This window comes from Oncorhynchus nerka, linkage group LG7, assembly GCF_034236695.1.
Source record: "Oncorhynchus nerka isolate Pitt River linkage group LG7, Oner_Uvic_2.0, whole genome shotgun sequence".
NCBI classification, from domain to species: domain Eukaryota; kingdom Metazoa; phylum Chordata; class Actinopteri; order Salmoniformes; family Salmonidae; genus Oncorhynchus; species Oncorhynchus nerka.
Window position 1 is genome coordinate 8,703,734 of NC_088402.1, and position 24,390 is coordinate 8,728,123.

The 24,390-nt window shown below is 46.6% G+C and overlaps 1 protein-coding gene across 2 annotated transcripts in view; it reads right to left on the bottom strand.

The window, feature by feature from the left end:
- The window catches only part of LOC115121385 (CD276 antigen-like), a 44,378-nt gene that overhangs the window by 8,278 nt on the left and 11,710 nt on the right, over nucleotides 1-24,390 (bottom strand). Inside the window, exons 3-4 of one of the 2 annotated variants that reach the window (XM_029650467.2) lie at nucleotides 13,004-13,282; nucleotides 11,917-12,908 (exon numbers count right to left, since the gene is read on the bottom strand). In XM_029650467.2, the coding sequence (XP_029506327.1) occupies nucleotides 12,892-12,908; nucleotides 13,004-13,282 (296 nt within the window). In that variant the 3' untranslated portion in view covers nucleotides 11,917-12,891. Of the gene's footprint in view, nucleotides 1-11,916; nucleotides 12,909-13,003; nucleotides 13,283-24,390 lie in introns of those variants that run through there. The other variant, XM_065020153.1, reaches the window with a different exon arrangement.

Consider the following 24,390-nt stretch of genomic DNA (forward strand, 5'->3'; position numbering starts at 1 on the left):
GCTTGCCTGTCCTAGTCACTCCTCCACAATAGTATGGGGCTTGCCTGTCCTAGCCAGTCCTCCACAATAGTATGGGGCTTGTCTGTCCTAGCCACTCCTCCACAATAGTATGGGGCTTGCCTGTCCTAGTCACTCCTCCACAATAGTATGGGGCTTGTCTGTCCCAGCCAGTCCTCCACTATAGTATGGGGCTTGCCTGTCCTAGCCAGTCCTCCACAATAGTATGGGGCTTGCCTGTCCTAGCCAGTCCTCCACAATAGTATGGGGCTTGCCTGTCCTAGCCACTCCTCCACAATAGTATGGGGCTTGCCTGTCCTAGCCAGTCCTCCACAATAGTATGGGGCTTGCCTGTCCTAGCCACTCCTCCACAATAGTATGGGGCTTGCCTGTCCTAGCCAGTCCTCCACAATAGTATGGGGCTTGCCTGTCCTAGCCAGTCCTCCACAATAGTATGGGGCTTGCCTGTCCTAGCCACTACTCCACAATAGTATGGGGCTTGCCTGTCCTAGCCAGTCCTCCACAATAGTATGGGGCTTGCCTGTCCTAGCCAGTCCTCCACAATAGTATGGGGCTTGCCTGTCCTAGCCACTCCTCCACAATAGTATGGGGCTTGCCTGTCCTAGCCAGTCCTCCACAATAGTATGGGGCTTGCCTGTCCTAGCCAGTCCTCCACAATAGTATGGGGCTTGCCTGTCCTAGCCACTCCTCCACAATAGTATGGGGCTTGCCTGTCCTAGCCAGTCCTCCACAATAGTATGGGGCTTGTCTGTCCTAGCCACTCCTCCACAATAGTATGGGGCTTGCCTGTCCTAGCCACTACTCCACAATAGTATGGGGCTTGCCTGTCCTAGCCAGTCCTCCACAATAGTATGGGGCTTGCCTGTCCTAGCCACTCCTCCACAATAGTATGGGGCTTGCCTGTACTAGCCAGTCCTCCACAATAGTATGGGGCTTGCCTGTCCTAGCCAGTCCTCCACAATAGTATGGGGCTTGCCTGTCCTAGCCACTCCTCCACAATAGTATGGGGCTTGCCTGTCCTAGCCACTCCTCCACTATAGTATGGGGCTTGCCTGTCCTAGCCAGTCCTCCACAATAGTATGGGGCTTGTCTGTCCTAGCCACTCCTCCACAATAGTATGGGGCTTGCCTGTCCTAGTCACTCCTCCACAATAGTATGGGGCTTGCCTGTCCTAGCCAGTCCTCCACAATAGTATGGGGCTTGTCTGTCCTAGCCACTCCTCCACAATAGTATGGGGCTTGCCTGTCCTAGTCACTCCTCCACAATAGTATGGGGCTTGTCTGTCCCAGCCAGTCCTCCACTATAGTATGGGGCTTGCCTGTCCTAGCCAGTCCTCCACAATAGTATGGGGCTTGCCTGTCCTAGCCAGTCCTCCACAATAGTATGGGGCTTGCCTGTCCTAGCCACTCCTCCACAATAGTATGGGGCTTGCCTGTCCTAGCCAGTCCTCCACAATAGTATGGGGCTTGCCTGTCCTAGCCACTCCTCCACAATAGTATGGGGCTTGCCTGTCCTAGCCAGTCCTCCACAATAGTATGGGGCTTGCCTGTCCTAGCCAGTCCTCCACAATAGTATGGGGCTTGCCTGTCCTAGCCACTACTCCACAATAGTATGGGGCTTGCCTGTCCTAGCCAGTCCTCCACAATAGTATGGGGCTTGCCTGTCCTAGCCAGTCCTCCACAATAGTATGGGGCTTGCCTGTCCTAGCCACTCCTCCACAATAGTATGGGGCTTGCCTGTCCTAGCCAGTCCTCCACAATAGTATGGGGCTTGCCTGTCCTAGCCACTCCTCCACAATAGTATGGGGCTTGCCTGTCCTAGCCAGTCCTCCACAATAGTATGGGGCTTGCCTGTCCTAGCCAGTCCTCCACAATAGTATGGGGCTTGCCTGTCCTAGCCACTACTCCACAATAGTATGGGGCTTGCCTATCCTAGCCACTCCTCCACAATAGTATGGGGCTTGCCTGTCCTAGCCAGTCCTCCACAATAGTATGGGGCTTGCCTGTCCTAGCCAGTCCTCCACAATAGTATGGGGCTTGCCTGTCCTAGCCACTACTCCACAATAGTATGGGGCTTGCCTGTCCTAGCCACTCCTCCACAATAGTATGGGGCTTGCCTGTCCTAGCCACTCCTCCACAATAGTATGGGGCTTGCCTGTCCTAGCCAGTCCTCCACAATAGTATGGGGCTTGCCTGTCCTAGCCAGTCCTCCACAATAGTATGGGGCTTGCCTGTCCTAGCCAGTCCTCCACAATAGTATGGGGCTTGCCTGTCCTAGCCACTCCTCCACAATAGTATGGGGCTTGCCTGTACTAGCCAGTCCTCCACAATAGTATGGGGCTTGCCTGTCCTAGCCACTCCTCCACTATAGTATGGGGCTTGCCTGTCCTAGCCAGTCCTCCACAATAGTATGGGGCTTGTCTGTCCTAGCCACTCCTCCACAATAGTATGGGGCTTGCCTGTCCTAGTCACTCCTCCACAATAGTATGGGGCTTGCCTGTCCTAGCCAGTCCTCCACAATAGTATGGGGCTTGTCTGTCCTAGCCACTCCTCCACAATAGTATGGGGCTTGCCTGTCCTAGTCACTCCTCCACAATAGTATGGGGCTTGTCTGTCCCAGCCAGTCCTCCACTATAGTATGGGGCTTGCCTGTCCTAGCCAGTCCTCCACAATAGTATGGGGCTTGCCTGTCCTAGCCAGTCCTCCACAATAGTATGGGGCTTGCCTGTCCTAGCCACTCCTCCACAATAGTATGGGGCTTGCCTGTCCTAGCCAGTCCTCCACAATAGTATGGGGCTTGCCTGTCCTAGCCACTCCTCCACAATAGTATGGGGCTTGCCTGTCCTAGCCAGTCCTCCACAATAGTATGGGGCTTGCCTGTCCTAGCCACTACTCCACAATAGTATGGGGCTTGCCTGTCCTAGCCAGTCCTCCACAATAGTATGGGGCTTGCCTGTCCTAGCCAGTCCTCCACAATAGTATGGGGCTTGCCTGTCCTAGCCACTCCTCCACAATAGTATGGGGCTTGCCTGTCCTAGCCAGTCCTCCACAATAGTATGGGGCTTGCCTGTCCTAGCCACTCCTCCACAATAGTATGGGGCTTGCCTGTCCTAGCCAGTCCTCCACAATAGTATGGGGCTTGCCTGTCCTAGCCACTCCTCCACAATAGTATGGGGCTTGCCTGTCCTAGCCAGTCCTCCACAATAGTATGGGGCTTGCCTGTCCTAGCCAGTCCTCCACAATAGTATGGGGCTTGCCTGTCCTAGCCACTCCTCCACAATAGTATGGGGCTTGCCTGTCCTAGCCAGTCCTCCACAATAGTATGGGGCTTGTCTGTCCTAGCCACTCCTCCACAATAGTATGGGGCTTGCCTGTCCTAGCCACTACTCCACAATAGTATGGGGCTTGCCTGTCCTAGCCACTCCTCCACAATAGTATGGGGCTTGCCTGTCCTAGCCAGTCCTCCACAATAGTATGGGGCTTGCCTGTCCTAGCCACTCCTCCACAATAGTATGGGGCTTGCCTGTACTAGCCAGTCCTCCACAATAGTATGGGGCTTGCCTGTCCTAGCCAGTCCTCCACAATAGTATGGGGCTTGCCTGTCCTAGCCACTCCTCCACAATAGTATGGGGCTTGCCTGTCCTAGCCACTCCTCCACTATAGTATGGGGCTTGCCTGTCCTAGCCAGTCCTCCACAATAGTATGGGGCTTGTCTGTCCTAGCCACTCCTCCACAATAGTATGGGGCTTGCCTGTCCTAGTCACTCCTCCACAATAGTATGGGGCTTGCCTGTCCTAGCCAGTCCTCCACAATAGTATGGGGCTTGTCTGTCCTAGCCACTCCTCCACAATAGTATGGGGCTTGCCTGTCCTAGTCACTCCTCCACAATAGTATGGGGCTTGTCTGTCCCAGCCAGTCCTCCACTATAGTATGGGGCTTGCCTGTCCTAGCCAGTCCTCCACAATAGTATGGGGCTTGCCTGTCCTAGCCAGTCCTCCACAATAGTATGGGGCTTGCCTGTCCTAGCCACTCCTCCACAATAGTATGGGGCTTGCCTGTCCTAGCCAGTCCTCCACAATAGTATGGGGCTTGCCTGTCCTAGCCACTCCTCCACAATAGTATGGGGCTTGCCTGTCCTAGCCAGTCCTCCACAATAGTATGGGGCTTGCCTGTCCTAGCCAGTCCTCCACAATAGTATGGGGCTTGCCTGTCCTAGCCACTACTCCACAATAGTATGGGGCTTGCCTGTCCAATAGTCCTCCACAATAGGGGCTTGCCTGTCCTAGCCAGTCCTCCACAATAGTATGGGGCTTGCCTGTCCTAGCCAGTCCTCCACAATAGTATGGGGCTTGCCTGTCCTAGCCACTCCTCCACAATAGTATGGGGCTTGCCTGTCCTAGCCAGTCCTCCACAATAGTATGGGGCTTGCCTGTCCTAGCCACTCCTCCACAATAGTATGGGGCTTGCCTGTCCTAGCCAGTCCTCCACAATAGTATGGGGCTTGCCTGTCCTAGCCAGTCCTCCACAATAGTATGGGGCTTGCCTGTCCTAGCCACTACTCCACAATAGTATGGGGCTTGCCTATCCTAGCCACTCCTCCACAATAGTATGGGGCTTGCCTGTCCTAGCCAGTCCTCCACAATAGTATGGGGCTTGCCTGTCCTAGCCAGTCCTCCACAATAGTATGGGGCTTGCCTGTCCTAGCCACTACTCCACAATAGTATGGGGCTTGCCTGTCCTAGCCACTCCTCCACAATAGTATGGGGCTTGCCTGTCCTAGCCACTCCTCCACAATAGTATGGGGCTTGCCTGTCCTAGCCAGTCCTCCACAATAGTATGGGGCTTGCCTGTCCTAGCCAGTCCTCCACAATAGTATGGGGCTTGCCTGTCCTAGCCAGTCCTCCACAATAGTATGGGGCTTGCCTGTCCTAGCCACTACTCCACAATAGTATGGGGCTTGCCTATCCTAGCCACTCCTCCACAATAGTATGGGGCTTGCCTGTCCTAGCCAGTCCTCCACAATAGTATGGGGCTTGCCTGTCCTAGCCAGTCCTCCACAATAGTATGGGGCTTGCCTGTCCTAGCCAGTCCTCCACAATAGTATGGGGCTTGCCTGTCCTAGCCACTCCTCCACAATAGTATGGGGCTTGCCTGTCCTAGCCACTCCTCCACAATAGTATGGGGCTTGCCTGTCCTAGCCACTCCTCCACAATAGTATGGGGCTTGCCTGTCCTAGCCACTACTCCACAATAGTATGGGGCTTGCCTGTCCTAGCCACTCCTCCACAATAGTATGGGGCTTGTCTGTCCTAGCCAGTCCTCCACAATAGTATGGGGCTTGCCTGTCCTAGCCACTACTCCACAATAGTATGGGGCTTGCCTGTCCTAGCCACTACTCCACAATAGTATGGGGCTTGCCTGTCCTAGCCACTCCTCCACAATAGTATGGGGCTTGCCTGTCCTAGCCAGTCCTCCACAATAGTATGGGGCTTGCCTGTCCTAGCCAGTCCTCCACAATAGTATGGGGCTTGTCTGTCCTAGCCACTCCTCCACAATAGTATGGGGCTTGCCTGTCCTAGCCACTACTCCACAATAGTATGGGGCTTGCCTGTCCTAGCCACTCCTCCACAATAGTATGGGGCTTGTCTGTCCTAGCCAGTCCTCCACAATAGTATGGGGCTTGCCTGTCCTAGCCAGTCCTCCACAATAGTATGGGGCTTGCCTGTCCTAGCCAGTCCTCCACAATAGTATGGGGCTTGCCTGTCCTAGCCAGTCCTCCACAATAGTATGGGGCTTGCCTGTCCTAGCCACTACTCCACAATAGTATGGGGCTTGCCTGTCCTAGCCAGTCCTCCACAATAGTATGGGGCTTGCCTGTCCTAGCCAGTCCTCCACAATAGTATGGGGCTTGCCTGTCCTAGCCACTCCTCCACAATAGTATGGGGCTTGCCTGTCCTAGCCAGTCCTCCACAATAGTATGGGGCTTGCCTGTCCTAGCCACTCCTCCACAATAGTATGGGGCTTGCCTGTCCTAGCCAGTCCTCCACAATAGTATGGGGCTTGCCTGTCCTAGCCAGTCCTCCACAATAGTATGGGGCTTGCCTGTCCTAGCCACTACTCCACAATAGTATGGGGCTTGCCTATCCTAGCCACTCCTCCACAATAGTATGGGGCTTGCCTGTCCTAGCCAGTCCTCCACAATAGTATGGGGCTTGCCTGTCCTAGCCAGTCCTCCACAATAGTATGGGGCTTGCCTGTCCTAGCCACTACTCCACAATAGTATGGGGCTTGCCTGTCCTAGCCACTCCTCCACAATAGTATGGGGCTTGCCTGTCCTAGCCACTCCTCCACAATAGTATGGGGCTTGCCTGTCCTAGCCAGTCCTCCACAATAGTATGGGGCTTGCCTGTCCTAGCCAGTCCTCCACAATAGTATGGGGCTTGCCTGTCCTAGCCAGTCCTCCACAATAGTATGGGGCTTGCCTGTCCTAGCCACTACTCCACAATAGTATGGGGCTTGCCTATCCTAGCCACTCCTCCACAATAGTATGGGGCTTGCCTGTCCTAGCCAGTCCTCCACAATAGTATGGGGCTTGCCTGTCCTAGCCAGTCCTCCACAATAGTATGGGGCTTGCCTGTCCTAGCCAGTCCTCCACAATAGTATGGGGCTTGCCTGTCCTAGCCACTCCTCCACAATAGTATGGGGCTTGCCTGTCCTAGCCACTCCTCCACAATAGTATGGGGCTTGCCTGTCCTAGCCACTCCTCCACAATAGTATGGGGCTTGCCTGTCCTAGCCACTACTCCACAATAGTATGGGGCTTGCCTGTCCTAGCCACTCCTCCACAATAGTATGGGGCTTGTCTGTCCTAGCCAGTCCTCCACAATAGTATGGGGCTTGCCTGTCCTAGCCACTACTCCACAATAGTATGGGGCTTGCCTGTCCTAGCCACTACTCCACAATAGTATGGGGCTTGCCTGTCCTAGCCACTCCTCCACAATAGTATGGGGCTTGCCTGTCCTAGCCAGTCCTCCACAATAGTATGGGGCTTGCCTGTCCTAGCCAGTCCTCCACAATAGTATGGGGCTTGTCTGTCCTAGCCACTCCTCCACAATAGTATGGGGCTTGCCTGTCCTAGCCACTACTCCACAATAGTATGGGGCTTGCCTGTCCTAGCCACTCCTCCACAATAGTATGGGGCTTGTCTGTCCTAGCCAGTCCTCCACAATAGTATGGGGCTTGCCTGTCCTAGCCAGTCCTCCACAATAGTATGGGGCTTGCCTGTCCTAGCCAGTCCTCCACAATAGTATGGGGCTTGCCTGTCCTAGCCACTCCTCCACAATAGTATGGGGCTTGCCTGTCCTAGCCAGTCCTCCACAATAGTATGGGGCTTGTCTGTCCTAGCCAGTCCTCCACAATAGTATGGGGCTTGTCTGTCCTAGCCAGTCCTCCACAATAGTATGGGGCTTGCCTGTCCTAGCCAGTCCTCCACAATAGTATGGGGCTTGCCTGTCCTAGCCAGTCCTCCACAATAGTATGGGGCTTGTCTGTCCTAGCCACTCCTCCACAATAGTATGGGGCTTGCCTGTCCTAGCCACTACTCCACAATAGTATGGGGCTTGCCTGTCCTAGCCACTCCTCCACAATAGTATGGGGCTTGTCTGTCCTAGCCAGTCCTCCACAATAGTATGGGGCTTGCCTGTCCTAGCCAGTCCTCCACAATAGTATGGGGCTTGCCTGTCCTAGCCAGTCCTCCACAATAGTATGGGGCTTGCCTGTCCTAGCCAGTCCTCCACAATAGTATGGGGCTTGTCTGTCCTAGCCAGTCCTCCACAATAGTATGGGGCTTGTCTGTCCTAGCCAGTCCTCCACAATAGTATGGGGCTTGTCTGTCCTAGCCAGTCCTCCACAATAGTATGGGGCTTGTCTGTCCTAGCCAGTCCTCCACAATAGTATGGGGCTTGCCTGTCCTAGCCACTCCTCCACAATAGTATGGGGCTTGTCTGTCCTAGCCAGTCCTCCACAATAGTATGGGGCTTGTCTGTCCTAGCCAGTCCTCCACAATAGTATGGGGCTTGTCTGTCCTAGCCAGTCCTCCACAATAATATGGGGCTTGTCTGTCCTAGCCAGTCCTCCACAATAGTATGGGGCTTGTCTGTCCTAGCCAGTCCTCCACAATAGTATGGGGCTTGTCTGTCCTAGCCACTCGGTAGCTCAACATATAAGACTCTTCTATCCCTTTCTTATTAATGGTATCTGTTACTCGAAATGTGAAGATTCTTATTATTTCTTTCCCAAATATTTTTTTTATGTGAATCACATTTTTATATGGCTCCCGACAGCTGTACCTCTTACCCCAGTTTGGGAATACCTGCTCTGAAGTGATGAATCATACTCCACCATCTGGCAGTCCGACGAACAAATCTAGGTTTGGCAGATGCCAGGACAACCCTACCAGCCCCCAATGCATAGTGGCAACTGTAAAGAACGGAAATCTGTCTTTCTGTTTTCATTATTCCGGCTCCGAGACAGACTGACACGCAACATCTGGAGATTTAGGCTCTTCTTTCTAATAATAGGTTTGTGGTTGACAGAAAATACACTGGCTATGTTTCAATGGAAAGGTGTTTGTGGTTTCTGTGCTGTAAACACTACTCAGCCCAAATTAAAGGCTTAGCTAATTCCATGTTTGTCAGATATGGAGTAAATGTTTTTCAGACAAGTTGGCATGGGAATATGGACTCAGCTTGACTTAATGTCGCAGGGTGGGGTCTGAACCTGTCACGCTCTGACCTTAGTATTCTTTGTTTTCTTTATTATTTTGGTTAGGTCAGGGTGTGACGAGGGTGGTTTGTTTTTAGTTTTTGTATTGTCTAGGGGGTTTTGTATGTCTAGGTTTTTTTTCTAGTTTAGGTGTTTCTGTCTATGGTTGCCTAGATTGGTTCTCAATCAGAGGCAGCTGTTTATCGTTGTCTCTGATTGGGAACCATATTTAGGTAGCCATATTCCTTGGGTATTTTGTGGGTTCTTGGTCTACGTTTAGTTGCCTGTCTGCACTACGCATATTAGCTTCACGGTTCGTTTTGTTGTTTTGATAGTTTGTTCTTTTGTTAATTAAAGAAGAATGTACGCTTACCACGCTGCGCCTTGGTCTCCTCTTTATGATGACCGTGACAGAACCCAAGTCTCCCACTGGGGGAACCAGGCATCTTAACCATTAGCACAATAGGAAATTCACTCTTGGCCAAAGGGTGACAGTAGTTATGTTTCAATTAACTTGTCCAGTGTTTTTTTAAAATCTACATTTAGAAAGTTTGCATAGAAAATAGATGTGACAATATGCCGCTATGGTGTTTCCATTCATCTTCTGTGGATAAAAACAGCCGTAATGACACACACAAACAAGTAACAAACTGTAGTTGTTTATAAACGAGGATATCGATATAAAGAAGATATTTGCCACTTCAGCATGATTTTGTCACACAGTCGATGCCACTCAAGGGTACGGACCCAAAAGGTTGAGGGTTTGCCGACCACCTGCGGGATCGTTTGAGACCAGCCTCCCTTGTGTGTATGGAACATTTCTGGGATCTTTTATTTCAATGGTGACTTTAAAACAGTTACAGAGTTGAATGGCTGTTATACTGTCCTCCGTATGCGTTACAACAACCCTCAAAGCATGATCTCCATGTTCCCAAGATATGAGTTGAAAGAGCGTGAAACTGAAACACAAAGACAATAATGTCTGCCTCAGACAATGTAATCTGTCCTAAAATACATACTAGATATGAACGTAACCTGATATTTTGCTAACACTGACAACTAGCAAAAGCTAAGCTAACAAACTGTAGCAATTAAGCTAGTGCTCTACATCTATTCCACAAATAATGCTCTGAAACGAAAGATATATGAAAAAGGAATGAAAATACTCAGTGACAAAGCTTCCTAAGGTACACAACATAAAGGTGAAGATTGTAAGCAGACAACTAAAACAGAGCACTCTGAGCTCTACATGAGGCAACAATGAACAACTTTTCTCCTAACAGGTCATGTGACGGGTCATTTTCTAGCTAAAGGAAAATACTCTAGATCAACACTAGGGGAGCCAAATTTCAAGGTAAGTAATATAGGTAAGCATTGGAACTAGAACAGAACAGCTGTGATAGGAGAAAACGGAGGATGGATCATCAACACTGTGGTTACGCCACAATACTAATCTAATTGACACAATGAAAAGAAGGACACTTGTACATTCAAATATTATAAAACATGCATCCTGTTTGCAATAATGCACTGAAGTAAAACTGCGGAAAAATTAGCAAAGAAATGACATTTATGTCCTGAATACAAAAGCATTATGTTTGGGGCAAACAACACATCACTGAGTACCACAAAATATTTTCAAGCATGGTGGTGGCTGCATCATGTTATGGGTATGCTTGTCATCACCAAGGACTGGTGAGTTAATGATTAAAAAAAAAAACACGGAATAGAGCTAAGCAAAGGCTAAATCCTAAAAAAAAACGGTTTCTATCAGGAATCAAGGTAAGACCCAAGTGCAGACTGTGTGAAGTAACAATGTTGATTGTAACAACAGGGACAGGCAAACGACAGGTCAATGCAGGCAGGGGTCGATAATCCAGAGTAGAGGTCAAGGTAGAGGACGGCAGGCAGGTTCACCCAGAAAGACTCACAGCTGTAATCACTCTTAGAGACTCACCCAGAAACACTCACAGCTGTAATCACTCTTAGAGACTCACCCAGAAAGACTCACAGCTGTAATCACTCTTAGAGACTCACCCAGAAAGACTCACAGCTGTAATCACTCTTAGAGACTGACCCAGAAACACTCACAGCTGTAATCACTCTTAGAGACTCACCCAGAAAGACTCACAGCTGTAATCACTCTTAGAGACTCACCCAGAAACACTCACAGCTGTAATCACTCTTAGAGACTCACCCAGAAAGACTCACAGCTGTAATCACTCTTAGAGACTCACCCAGAAAGACTCACAGCTGTAATCACTCTTAGAGACTCACCCAGAAACACTCACAGCTGTAATCACTCTAGAGACTCACCCAGAAACACTCACAGACTCACCCAGAAAGACTCACAGCTGTAATCACTCTTAGAGACTCACCCAGAAAGACTCACAGCTGTAATCACTCTTAGAGACTGACCCAGAAACACTCAGAGCTGTAATCACTCTTAGAGACTCACCCAGAAAGACTCACAGCTGTAATCACTCTTAGAGACTCACCCAGAAAGACTCACAGCTGTAATCACTCTTAGAGACTCACCCAGAAAGACTCACAGCTGTAATCACTCTTAGAGACTCACCCAGAAAGACTCACAGCTGTAATCACTCTCTGCCAAAGGTGATTCTAACATGTATTGACTAGTATGTATTGATTAGTGTTTTTTCCCCGTTTGTTTTCCAAAAGTTCGAATTTTTCTTCCATTTTAACAACACAGAGTATTTTGCGTAGATCGTTGACAAAATTGTTCAATTAAATCAATTTGAATCCTCAATTTGTAACACAACAAAACGTGGTCATAGTAAAGGGATGTGAATACATTCTGAAATACCTCATGAGCTTATTAGTTCAACAGTTTTATCCCATCAGAGCACAACATGTACAGTGCTGAGACAAAGTAATTGCCCCCCCAATTGAGATGTCATGAAATGTCACTTGAAACGAGCTTGAAAACCCACAAAATATCGCTGAGTAGAAGCAGTTCTGCATCAAAGATCAAAGGTCACCGATGTGATCAACAACTACAGAAAATACTTTTTCAAGGCACTGTAAGCTTGAGCTTGAGATAAGCTTGAGAGAGAGAGAGAGGAGGAGAGAGAGAGAGAGAGAGAGGAGGAGAGAGAGAGAGAGAGAGGAGGAGAGAGAGAGAGAGAGAGAGAGAGAGAGAGGAGGAGAGAGAGCGAGAGGAGGAGAGAGAGGGAGAGGAAGAAGAGAGAGACAGAGAGAGGAGTGGGATAGAGAGAGAGAGAGAAAGAGGAGAGAGAGAGAGGAAGAGATAGAGCTTGCTTTACTCCAATGTTAGTAAAAATATATATATATAATTGTAAACAAAAAACTGTATTCAAAACATGGTTACAACTATATTTTTGATCTCGTGAATGGCCAGTCTTGTATCTATAGCTACATCCCCATCCTTTAGCCATTTTCCCAACAAAAGAAGGGGGGGGTCTTCTTTGTTATGGTTTGAACACATTTCCCCTTTTAGAAACAATATTATGTTTCGTAGGAAACATGTCTCCACAGCCTGTATTTCACCTTTATTTAACCAGGCAAGTTGAGAACAAGTTCTCCTTTACAACTGTGACCTGGACAAGATTAAGCAAAGCAGTGCGACACAAACACAGAGTTACACATTAACAAACTTACAGTAAATAACATAATATAAAAATCTATGTACAGTGTGACCGGGCCAAGAATGAAAACACAACATGTTAATAAGTGTGTTTGTGCCATGTTTTATGAGCTCAAATAAAATAAAACCTCCCATACATTTTCCATGGCCATAATAAGCGTATTCCTCTCTAAGTTTGTGAATGTAAACAAATGTGTTTACATCCCTGTTAGTGAGCATTTCTCCTTTGCCAAAGATAATCCATCCACCTAACAGGTGTGGCATATCAAGACAGAATGACCATTACATAGTTGCACCTTATGCTGGGGACACTAAAAGGCCACTCTTGAATGTGCAGTTTTGTCACACATCCCAATGCCACAGATGTCTCAACTTTTGAGGAGGCAATCTGGCAGGAATGTCCACCAGAGATGTTCTCAGTCTCAATGTTGTTTGTTATTCATCCGCTTTCAATATCAACTGTTAATCTTCTGTTTTTGTTTTTTTCATCTATTTTGAAACGCTTAAAAAGAAAAAGTAATTTAAAAGAGTATTACTATTATCATTAATCAATGAAACAAGGTATTCAATCAAACCCTTCAGTGGACATCAGCTCACCATAACTCAGTGACCTCTCCATGACCTGCTCCAGGAGCTGGTTCCTCAGGGAGAAGGTGTAGTTGACTGCCCCACCAGCCTGCATCACCAGCTGGGTTCGGAGGGAGAGGAGCAAGCCTGGGGCCTTGGACGACTGGGTCACTGAGATGTTATGCGTGAGGTTTTGGCCATGCGGGTCCAACCAGCGGACCTCTGGTTCTGGGTAACCTTCAGTCTCATAGAGGAAGGTCGTGTAAGAGTGCTGGGCCTGGACTGTTAGGTGAGGCTCTGTGTAGAATGCTAGAGAGAGAGAGAGAGAGGAGGGGGAGAGAGAGAGAGAGAGAGAGAGAGAGAGAGAGAGAGAGAGTGGGATGGAGAGAGAGAGAGAGAGAGAGAAGAGTGGGATAGAGAGAGAGAGAGAGAGACAGACAGAGAGAGTGGGAGAGAGAGAGAGATGGAATAGAGAGAACAGAGAGAGAGAGAGAGAGACAGAGAGAGAGAGAGAGACAGAGAGAGAGAGTGGGAGAGAGAGAGAGAGATGGAATAGAGAGAACAGAGAGAGAGAGAGAGAGACAGGGGGACAAAGTAACCATTCATCTGTCAGTCCCCAACTCTATGGGCCAGTTTAATCCTATTGACCCATCTCATTCTCAAGATATGTGTTGACATCTTCTTCCAAATATCCCACAGTAATCACAGATACCATATCATATCTTCAGTCAAATACAAAGATGCATAAGAATATATAGTAGTAACCACAAAGGCTGCTTATATAAAACACTAAAACATCCAGAAAGGATTTTCATTGTTTAGGCTCTTTGGGACTTTCCAGGGAAGAAATAGACAATTATAGTGAAAGAGAGAGGAGTGGGGGGGGAGAGAAAGAGGGGGGGGAGAGAAAGAGAGGGGGGGAGAGAGAGAGAAAGAGAGGGGGGAGAGAAAGAGAGGAGGCGGGCGAGAGAGAGAGAAAGAGACAGAGAGGGGGGAGAGAGAAAGAGAGGGGGGAGAGAGAGAAAGAGAGGGGGGGAGAGAGAAAGAGGGGGGAGAGAGAAAGAGAGGGGGAGAGAGAGAGAGAAAGAGAGGAGGGGGAGAGAGAGAGAAAGAGACAGAGAGGGGGAGAGAGAGAGAAAGAGAGGGGGGAGAGAGAGAGAAAGAGAGGGGGGAGAGAGAAAGAGAGGGGGAGAGAGAGAGAAGGGGGGGCGAGAGAAAGGGGGAGAGAGAGAGAAAGAGAGGGGGAGAGAGACAGAAAGAGAGGGGGAGAGAGAGAGAGAAAGGGGGGCGAGAGAAAGGGGGGAGAGAGAGAAAGGGGGGGGAGAGAGAAAGAGAGGGGGAGAGAGAGAGACAGAGAGAGAGAGAGGAGGCGAGCGAGAGAGAGAGAGAGAGAGAGAGAGAAAGAGAGGGGGAGGAGAGAGAGAGAGAGAGGAGGCGAGCGAGCGAGAGAGAGAAAGAAAGAGAGGGGGGGAGAGAGAAAGAGGGAGCCTTAAGGACCAGGACTGTGAAAAACTTAAGTGTGCCCATGAGGTTCCTGATAGTCTTCATTTAGTATGTACTGTTTAACACTCTAAACAGCATTTGTGGAGATGAATGTTTCTTTCCTCTGTACCTTGGTTTCAAAACTAAAACATTCACCAGCAAGCTAGGTAGCTAAACAACGAAAAGTGCACAATCCATGGCTCCAAAGCCAGCTGTCTAACTAGCTAGCTACTCTGTACATTACAGTAATCGAAGAAAAAAGACATGTTGAGGAAAAAAAAACAGTTGTTAAAGTAAACATGTCTTATAATGTTCTGAGTCTATTTGTTTCTCTTGGCATGAATGTAAAAGTTATATTTGGCGATCACAAAACAAATGTGTTCTCTGTGATGGAACATTCCGGCAGTCAATCTGGTCCTCTCCATGGTAACCAGATAGTCGTTCGGCTCTACATGCCTTCAAACTACCCCTTAAAAACACCTTAAATGGAAATATGCCCTGGCCTAAGGAAATATTTGAGGGGCTCTATGCAGCGCCCTTAAACAATTCCCTTAGGTAAGGGTACATTATTATTTAAGATAGATTCCCTTAGGTAAGGGTACATTATTATTTAAGATAGATTCCCTTAGGTAAGGGTACATTATTATTTAAGATAGATTCCCTTAGGTAAGGGTACATTATTATTTAAGATAGATTCCCTTAGGTAAGGGTACATTATTATTTAAGATAGATTCCCTTAGGTAAGGGTACATTATTATTTAAGATAGATTCCCTTAGGTAAGGGTACATTATTATTTAAGATAGATTCCCTTAGGTAAGGGACAAGTATTCCTTAAGGGATGATGTTTTATGCAACTGGGCCCTGGGTTTACCTTGAGGAATAATTACCCCTTACCTAAGGGAATCTATCTTAAATAATAATGTACCCTTACCTAAGGGAATCTATCTTAAATAATAATTACCCCTTACCTAAGGGAATCTATCTTAAATAATAATTGACCCTTACCTAAGGGAATTTAACACTAAGCAGTATGTTCATTTAACACTGAAAAGTGTGGACCTGCATAGACACTGGACCAGTGTTAAACTTAACACTCTCAATGTTAGAATTTTCTGTGTGTGTGTGTGCGTGCGTGCGTGTGCGTGTGTGTGTGTGTGTGTGTGTGTTATGGTGGAAATTACAAGATTATGTTATAATGCTATTATTGCATCAAATGATTGCTTTATGCAACAGAACAATGGGTTGTTAGAACAGTCATCTGTGTGTGTTCTACTGAGGATGGGCCTCTGGGAGATTTAACACTGACAGGAGATTTATTTATCTTTTGGGTGATAAAAACCTAAAGAGCATTCCAGAGAACATGAGTTAATGTTTCTGTTCTGTACCGTACCAGGGAGAGATGTACCTGTCACGGCCAGGGAGAGGCGAGAAGGATCGGAGGACCAAAATACGGCGTGGTATGTGTTCATGATGAAATTTAATAAAGAAAACACTGAACACTGGAACACACTATACAAAACAATAAACGAAATAACGACCGTGAAGCTAATGAGAACTGTGATGACACAAGCAATCAACATAGACAATCACCCACAAACAAACAGTGAAACCCAGCCTACCTAAGTATGATTCTCAATCAGAGACAACTAATGACACCTGCCTCTGATTGAGAACCATAATAGGCCGAAACATACAAATCCCCAAATCATAGAAAAACAAACATGGACTGCCCACCCCAACTCACGCCCTGACCATACTAAAACAGAGACAAAACAGGACAAAACAAAAGGAACTGAGGACAGACTCTGGTCTCTACACAATGACAGCTGTATTTACAGCAGATACTATCTACTGTGAATTATAGGTATCTTTCATACAAATCTTAACCTTGTGACCCATTCTGTACATCTGTTGTTCGTCATCTAGGTTGAAAGGGGTGTTTCTTGGCTATAAAATACCTTTGTACTTTTTGTCTCAGGGCTCTCAACGAATTATCTGGGGGTGATTTGTCGACCAGCCATTTTCGTAGAACACTTTATATATGTGTGTTTTGTCGACCTGCTCCCTTAAGAGAATAAAGATTTAGTTTAAGTATAACTCTGACTTGTGTGATAAGTTTGTCTCTCCTCATTTGATAGTAAAGAAATTAACCACCACAGTGACCGTGTGTGCGTGTGGTCACTGTGCGAGAGATGAAAGACAAAAGCCAATGGGAGTGGAATAGAGAGAACAGACAGGCTTTATATGAAGGTGGAAACAGAGGGGGGGAACAGACAGGCTTTACATGAAGGTGGAAACAGAGGGGGGAACAGACAGGCTTTATATGAAGGTGGAAACAGTGGGAGAACAGACAGGCTTTACATTAAGGGGGAAACAGAGGGGGAACAGACAGGCTTTACATGAAGGTGGAAACAGAGGGGGGAACAGACAGGCTTTACATGAAGGTGGAAACAGTGGGGAACAGACAGGCTTTACATGAAGGTGGAAACAGAGGGGGAACAGACAGGCTTTACATGAAGGTGGAAACAGAGGGGGAACAGACAGGCTTTACATGAAGGTGGAAACAGTAGGAGAACAGACAGGCTTTACATGAAGGTGGAAACAGTAGGAGAACAGACAGGCTTTACATGAAGGTGGAAACAGAGGGGGGGAACAGACAGGCTTTACATGAAGGTGGAAACAGTGGGAGAACAGACAGGCTTTACATTAAGGGGGAAACAGTGGGGGAACAGACAGGCTTTACATTAAGGGGGAAACAGTAAGAGAACAGACAGGCTTTACATTAAGGGGGAAACAGTGGTAGAACAGACAGGCTTTACATGAAGGTGGAAACAGTGGGAGAACAGACAGGCTTTACATGAAGGTGGAAACAGATGGAGAACAGACAGGCTTTATATGAAGGTGGAAACAGAGGGGGGGAACAGACAGGCTTTACATTAAGGTGGAAACAGTAGGAGAACAGACAGGCTTTACATTAAGGGGGAAACAGTGGTAGAACAGACAGGCTTTACATGAAGGTGGAAACAGTGGGGGGGAACAGACAGGCTTTACATTAAGGTGGAAACAGTGGGAGAACAGACAGGCTTTATATGAAGGTGGAAACAGTAGGAGAACAGACAGGCTTTACATGAAGGTGGAAACAGTAGGAGAACAGACAGGCTTTACATGAAGGTGGAAACAGTGAGAGAACAGACAGGCATTACATGAAGGTGGAAACAGAGGGGGTGAACAGACAGGCTTTACATGAAGGTGGAAACAGAGGGGGGGAACAGACAGGCTTTATATGAAGGTGGAAACAGTGAGAGAACAGACAGGCTTTACATGAAGGTGGAAACAGATGGAGAACAGACAGGCTTTATATGAAGGTGGAAACAGTAGGAGAACAGACAGGCTTTACATGAAGGTGGAAGCAGAGGGGGGGAACAGACAGGCTTTACATGAAGGTGGAAACAGTGGGAGAACAGACAGGCTTTACATGAAGGTGGAAACAGATGGAGAACAGACAGGCTTTACATGAAGGTGGAAACAGAGGGGGGGAACAGACAGGCTTTACATGAAGGTGGAAACAGAGGGGGGGAACAGACAGGCTTTACATGAAGGTGGAAACAGTGAGAGAACAGACAGGCTTTACATGAAGGTGGAAACAGAGGGGGAGAACAGACAGGCTTTACATGAAGGTGGAAACAGAGGGGGGGAACAGACAGGCTTTACATGAAGGTGGAAACAGATGGAGAACAGACAGGCTTTATATGAAGGTGGAAACAGTAGGAGAACAGACAGGCTTTACATGAAGGTGGAAACAGAGGGGGGGAACAGACAGGCTCTACATGAAGGTGGAAACAGATGGAGAACAGACAGGCTTTATATGAAGGGGGTAACAGTGAGAGAACAGACAGGCTTTACATGAAGGTGGAAACAGAGGGGGGGAACAGACAGGCTTTACATGAAGGTGGAAACAGAGGGGGGGAACAGACAGGCTTTACATGAAGGTGGAAACAGAGGGTGGAGAACATACAGGCTTTACATGAAGGTGGAAACAGAGGGGGGGAACAGACAGGCTTTACATTAAGGGGGAAACAGTGGTAGAACAGACAGGCTTTACATGAAGGTGGAAACAGTGGTAGAACAGACAGGCTTTACATGAAGGTGGAAACAGTGGGAGAACAGACAGGCTTTACATGAAGGTGGAAACAGATGGAGAACAGACAGGCTTTATATGAAGGTGGAAACAGAGGGGGGGAACAGACAGGCTTTACATGAAGGTGGAAACAGATGGAGAACAGACAGGCTTTATATGAAGGTGGAAACAGTGGGAGAACAGACAGGCTTTACATGAAGGTGGAAACAGAGGGGGGGGAACAGACAGGCTTTACATGAAGGTGGAAACAGATGGAGAACAGACAGGCTTTATATGAAGGGGGTAACAGTGAGAGAACAGACAGGCTTTATATGAAGGTGGAAACAGTGGGAGAACAGACAGGCTTTATATGAAGGTGGAAACAAAGGGGGGAGAACAGACAGGCTTTACATGAAGGTGGAAACAGTGGGAGAACAGACAGGCTTTATATGAAGGGGGTAACAGTGAGAGAACAGACAGGCTTTATATGAAGGGGGTAACAGTGAGAGAACAGACAGGCTTTATATGAAGGGGGAAACAGTGAGAGAACAGACAGGCATTACATGAAGGTGGAAACAGTGGGAGAACAGACAGGCTTTATATGAAGGGGGTAACAGTGAGAGAACAGTGCAGAGATAAGAACAGAGGGGGCTGGTTGATATATGTAGCTCGATGATGTAGCTCAGTTGGCCCTGGTATAAAGTAGTCGTCTGGATAAGGAATATGGGGCCATTTGGGGGTAGCCAGTGAGGTGGGGAAGACTCTAGACCAAGATGACGTGAATGTTTTCCCTGAACTTGTTAGTCTTAGTCAGGACGAGGCTAGCTGACCGTAAATTATTTATTCAAACACCGTCATCCTCCCTACCACGTAATCTAAATCATGTATTTTCACAGCCACTGAGATAACAGACATGGTTTTTCCCCCACCAATATTCACACTTCCTTACGGGATCTAGTCCTCCACTAAAACTGGAAATGAGTTGAAGCCAAAAAATGTTCGGAACCTCCCCGGTGAATCTTCTAGAGTAAAATAGAGGGACTCAATTGAGGTCAGTCTGTCTGCTTTCAAAGCCAAAAATGAATATAGGTCAGGGTAGATCTGTGGCAGTCAGGACATTTTGTCAGCTGGTTATTGTCAGACAAAAGACTGCCGGATCTGACGGTAATTAACCGTTAATTAGCATACACATTTAGCATCTCCATACAAGCAGCTGATGCCTTTGGAACAGCTACATAAAAAAAAAACATCATAATAAATCCATAATTCCTTTCAACGCGTTTCCACTGCTCCAGAGACCTGGTGAGCTTTACACCTCATAACACATCATAATTCAGGTCCAAAGAAACACTATGATCCACACCACATTATTGCCAATATAGATAGTTCATTTTACCTTTATTTAACTAGGCAAGTCAGTTTAAGAACTAATTCTTATTTTCAATGACGGCCTAGGAACAGTGGGTTAACTGGTCTAGGAACAGTGGGTTAACTGGTCTAGGAACAGTGGGTTAACTGGTCTAGGAACAGTGGGTTAACCGGTATAGGAACAGTGGGTTAACTGGTCTAGGAACAGTGGGTTAACTGGTCTAGGAACAGTGGGTTAACTGGTCTAGGAATAGTGGGTTAACTGGTCTAGGAACAGTGGGTTAACTGGTCTAGGAACAGTGGGTTTATAACAGCCTTGTTCAGAACGACAGATTTGTACCTTGTCAGCACGGGGATTTGAACTTACAACCTTTCGGTTGCTAGTCCAACGCTCTAACCACTAGGCTAGCCTGCCGCCCCAGGTTAAACAGTACAAACATCTCCCCTTATTTTATATTTTTACATGATTTTATAGTAACAATAACATCATTGAACAGTGTGGTCGGGTACGAATGTTGGGCGATTAGGCTTGGCTCGCAGTCGGTGTTCCACTTCATCCCAAAAGATGTTTGATGGGGTTGAGGTCAGGGCTCTGTGCAGTCCAGTCAAGTTCTTCCACACTGATCTCGACAAACCATTTCTGTATAGACCTCGCTTTGTGCTCAGGAGCATTGTCAAGTGGGAACAGGAAACAGGAAACTGTTGCCACAAAGTTGGAAGCACAGAATAGTCTAGAATGTCATTGTACGCTGTAGAGTTTAACCTTCACCTGAACTATGGGGACTAGCCTGAACCAAGAAAATAGACCATTATTCTTCCTCCATCAAACTTCACAGCTGGCAGTTGGTAGCGTTCTCCTGGCATGCGCCTAACCAGAAGGCAGCCGTTTCCACTGCTACAGAGACCTAATGGTGGCGAGCTTTACACCTCTCCTTGGCATTGCGCATGGTGATTCATTCATGAAGCTCCACGAAGGAATAGTTATTGTGCTGTCGTTGCTTCCAGAAGCAGTTTGGAACTTGGCAGTGAGTGTTGCAACCGAGGAACTGATGATTTTTACACGCTTTCAGCACTCGGCGGTCCCGTTCTCTGAGCTTGTGTGGCCTACCATTTCGCGGCTGAGCCGTTGTTGGTCCTAGACGTTTCCGCTTCACAATAACAGGACTTACAGTTGACTGGAGGCTCTAGCAGGGCGGACATTTGACTAACTGACTTGTTGGAAATTTGCATCCTACGACAGTGCCACGTTGAAAGTCACTGAGTTCTTCAGGGCCATTCTACTGCCCATGTTTATTTATGGAGATTGCATCAATGCGAGGTTCATTTTATACACCTGCCAGCAACGGATGTGCCTGACAGAGCAGAAACCATTCATTTGAACTGTACTATATACAAAAAAGTCTCTCTCTCTCTCTCTCTCTCTGTCTCTCTGTCTCTCTCTCTCTCTCTGTCTCTCTCTGTCTCTCTCTCTCTCTCTCTGTCTCTCTCTCTCTGTCTCTCTGTCTCTCTCTCTCTCTGTCTCTGTCTCTCTCTCTCTCTCTCTCTCTGTCTCTCTCTCTCTCTCTCTCTCTCTCTCTCTCTGTCTCTCTCTCTCTCTCTCTCTCTCTCTCTCTGTCTCTCTCTGTCTCTCTGTCTCTCTCTCTCTCTCTCTCTCTCTGTCTCTCTGTCTCTCTCTGTCTCTGTCTCTCTCTGTCTCTCTCTCTCTCTCTCTCTCTCTCTCTCTTTCTAACTCTCTTTCTCTCTCTCTCTACATATATACAGTACCAGTCAAACGTTTGGACACACCTACTCATTCAAGGGTTTTTCTTATTTTTTTTACTATTTTGTACATTGTAGAATAATAGTGAAGACATCAAAACCATGAAATAACACATGGAATCATGTAGTAACCAAAAAAAGTGTTAAACAAATCAAAATACATTTTATATTTGAGATATTCTTCAAAGTAGCCACCCTTTGCTTTGATGACAGCTTTGGCATTCTCTCAACCAGCTTTATGAGGTAGTCACCTGGGATGAATTTCATTTAACTGGTGTGCCTTGTCAAAAGTTAATTTGTGGAATTTCTTTCCTTCCTAATGTGTTTGAGCCAATCGGTTGTGTTGTTTATTTTAATTTTATTTGACCTTTATTTTACTAGGCAAGTCAGTTAAGAACAAATTCTTATTTTCAATGAGAGCCTAGGAACAGTGGGTTAACTGCCTGTTCAGGGGTAGAACGACAGATTTGTACCTTGTCAGCGCTATGATAAAACTGGCTCTCAAGAGGACCATCAAAGGAAAGGAAGACCCAGAGTTACCTCTGTTGCAGAGGATACATTCATTAGAGTGAACTGCACCTCAGAAATTGCAGCCCAAATAAATGCTTCACAGAGTTCAAGTAACAGACACATGTCAACATCAACTGTTCAGAGGAGACTGCGTGAATCAGGCCTTCATGGTCAAATTTCTGAAAAGAAACCACTACTAAAGAACACCAATAAGATGAAGAGACTTGAAATGTAGCATATCTGAAGTTGAATAGGATGGCCTTGACTAGAATACACTATATAAACTCTGCAGAAAAAGAAACGTCCTCTCACTATCAACTGTGTTTGTTTTCAGCAAACTTAACATGTGTAAACATTTCTATGAACATAACAAGATTCAACAACTGAGACATAAACGGAACAAGTTCCACTGACATGTGACTAACAGAAATGGAATAATGTGTCCCTGAACAAAGGGGGGGTCAAAATCAAAAGTAACAGTCAGTATCTGGTGTGGCCACCAGCTGCATTAAGTACTGCAGTGCATCCACTCCTCATTTAGGGGTTGTTGCCATCCTGTACCTGTCCCGCAGGTGTGATGTTCGTATGTACCAATCCTGTGCAGGTGTTGTTATATGTGGTCTGCCACTGCGAGGACGATCAGCTGTACGTCCTGTCTCCCTGTAGTGCTGTCTTAGGCGTCTCACAGTACGGACATAGCAATTTATTGACCGGGCCACATCTGCAGTCCTCATGCCTCCTTGCAGCATTCCTAAGGCATGTTCACGCAGATGAGCAGGGACCCTGGGCAACTTTCTTTTGGTGTTTCTCAGAGTCAGTAGAAAGGCCTCTTTAGTGTCCTAAGTTTTCATAACTGTGACCTTAATTGCCTTCTGTCTGTAAGCTTTTAGTGCCTTAATGACTGTTCCACAGGTGCATGTTTATTAATTGTTTATGGTTCATTGAAAAAGCATGGGAAACATTGTTTAAATCCTTTAAAATGAAGATCTGTGAAGTTATTTGGATTTTTATGAATTATCCTTGAAAGTCGTGGTCCTGAAAAGGGGACGTTTCTTTTTTTCTGAGTTTACACATGAAATGAGTAAAACAGTATGTAAACATTATTAAAGTGACCAGTGTTCCTTGTCTGTAGGAAGCAGTCTCTAAGGTGCAGAGTTGAGTAACCAGGTGGTAGCCGTCTAGTAACAGTGACTAAAGTTCAGGGCAGGGTATTGGTCAGAGGCCTGCAAGTGGTGACTAGCAACTTTTATCTCAAGGCCGTCAGACCTTGAGATAAAAGTTGCTTTACTCCTGAACGAGAGACTGAAAAACAACTTCTAACTCAAGGCCGTCAGTTGTTTTTCAGTCTCTCGGTCACAGCTTTGATGCATCTGTCCTGAAAAAAGTTCAGGAGTAAAAATATGCTTAACTGGTCACATAATATGTTGCATGGACTCACTTTATGTGCAATAATAACATAATTTAACATAATTTTTTAATGACCAACTTATTTCTGTACCCCTCACATACAATTATCTGTAAGGTCCCTCAGTCGAACAGTGAATTTCAAACAAAGATTCAACCATAAAGACCAGGGAGGATTTCCAATGCCTTGCACCTATTTAAAGATGAGATTGAATGATGGTGAAGTTATTAATTACACATTGGATGGTTTATCAAGACACCCAGTCACTACAAAGATACAGGCGTCCTTGATAGCTCAGTTGGCGGAGAGGAAGGAAACTGCTCAGGATTTTCACCATGAGGCCAATGGTGACTTTAAAAACAGTTACAGAGTTTAATGGCTGTGATAGAAGAAAAACTGAGGATGGATCAACAACATTGTAGTTACTCCACAATACTAACCTAAATGACAGAGTGAAAAGAAGGAAGATCTGTAGAGAATAAAAATATGACAAAAAAAATGCATCCTATTTTCAATAATGCACTTAAGTAATACTGCAAACAAACGTGGCAACATTGGAAACCCGAGACAAAGGACCCTTTGTGACTTTCTGGATTTTTTTCTTCTCATTTTGTCTGTCATAGTTGAAGTGTACCTATGATGACAATTACAGGCCTCTTACAGGCCTCTCTCATCTTTTTAAGTGGGAGAACTTGCACAATTGGTGGCTGACTAAATACTTTTTTTTGCCCCACTGTATAAATACCCAGGGGATAATGGGGGAGATGGGGATAATG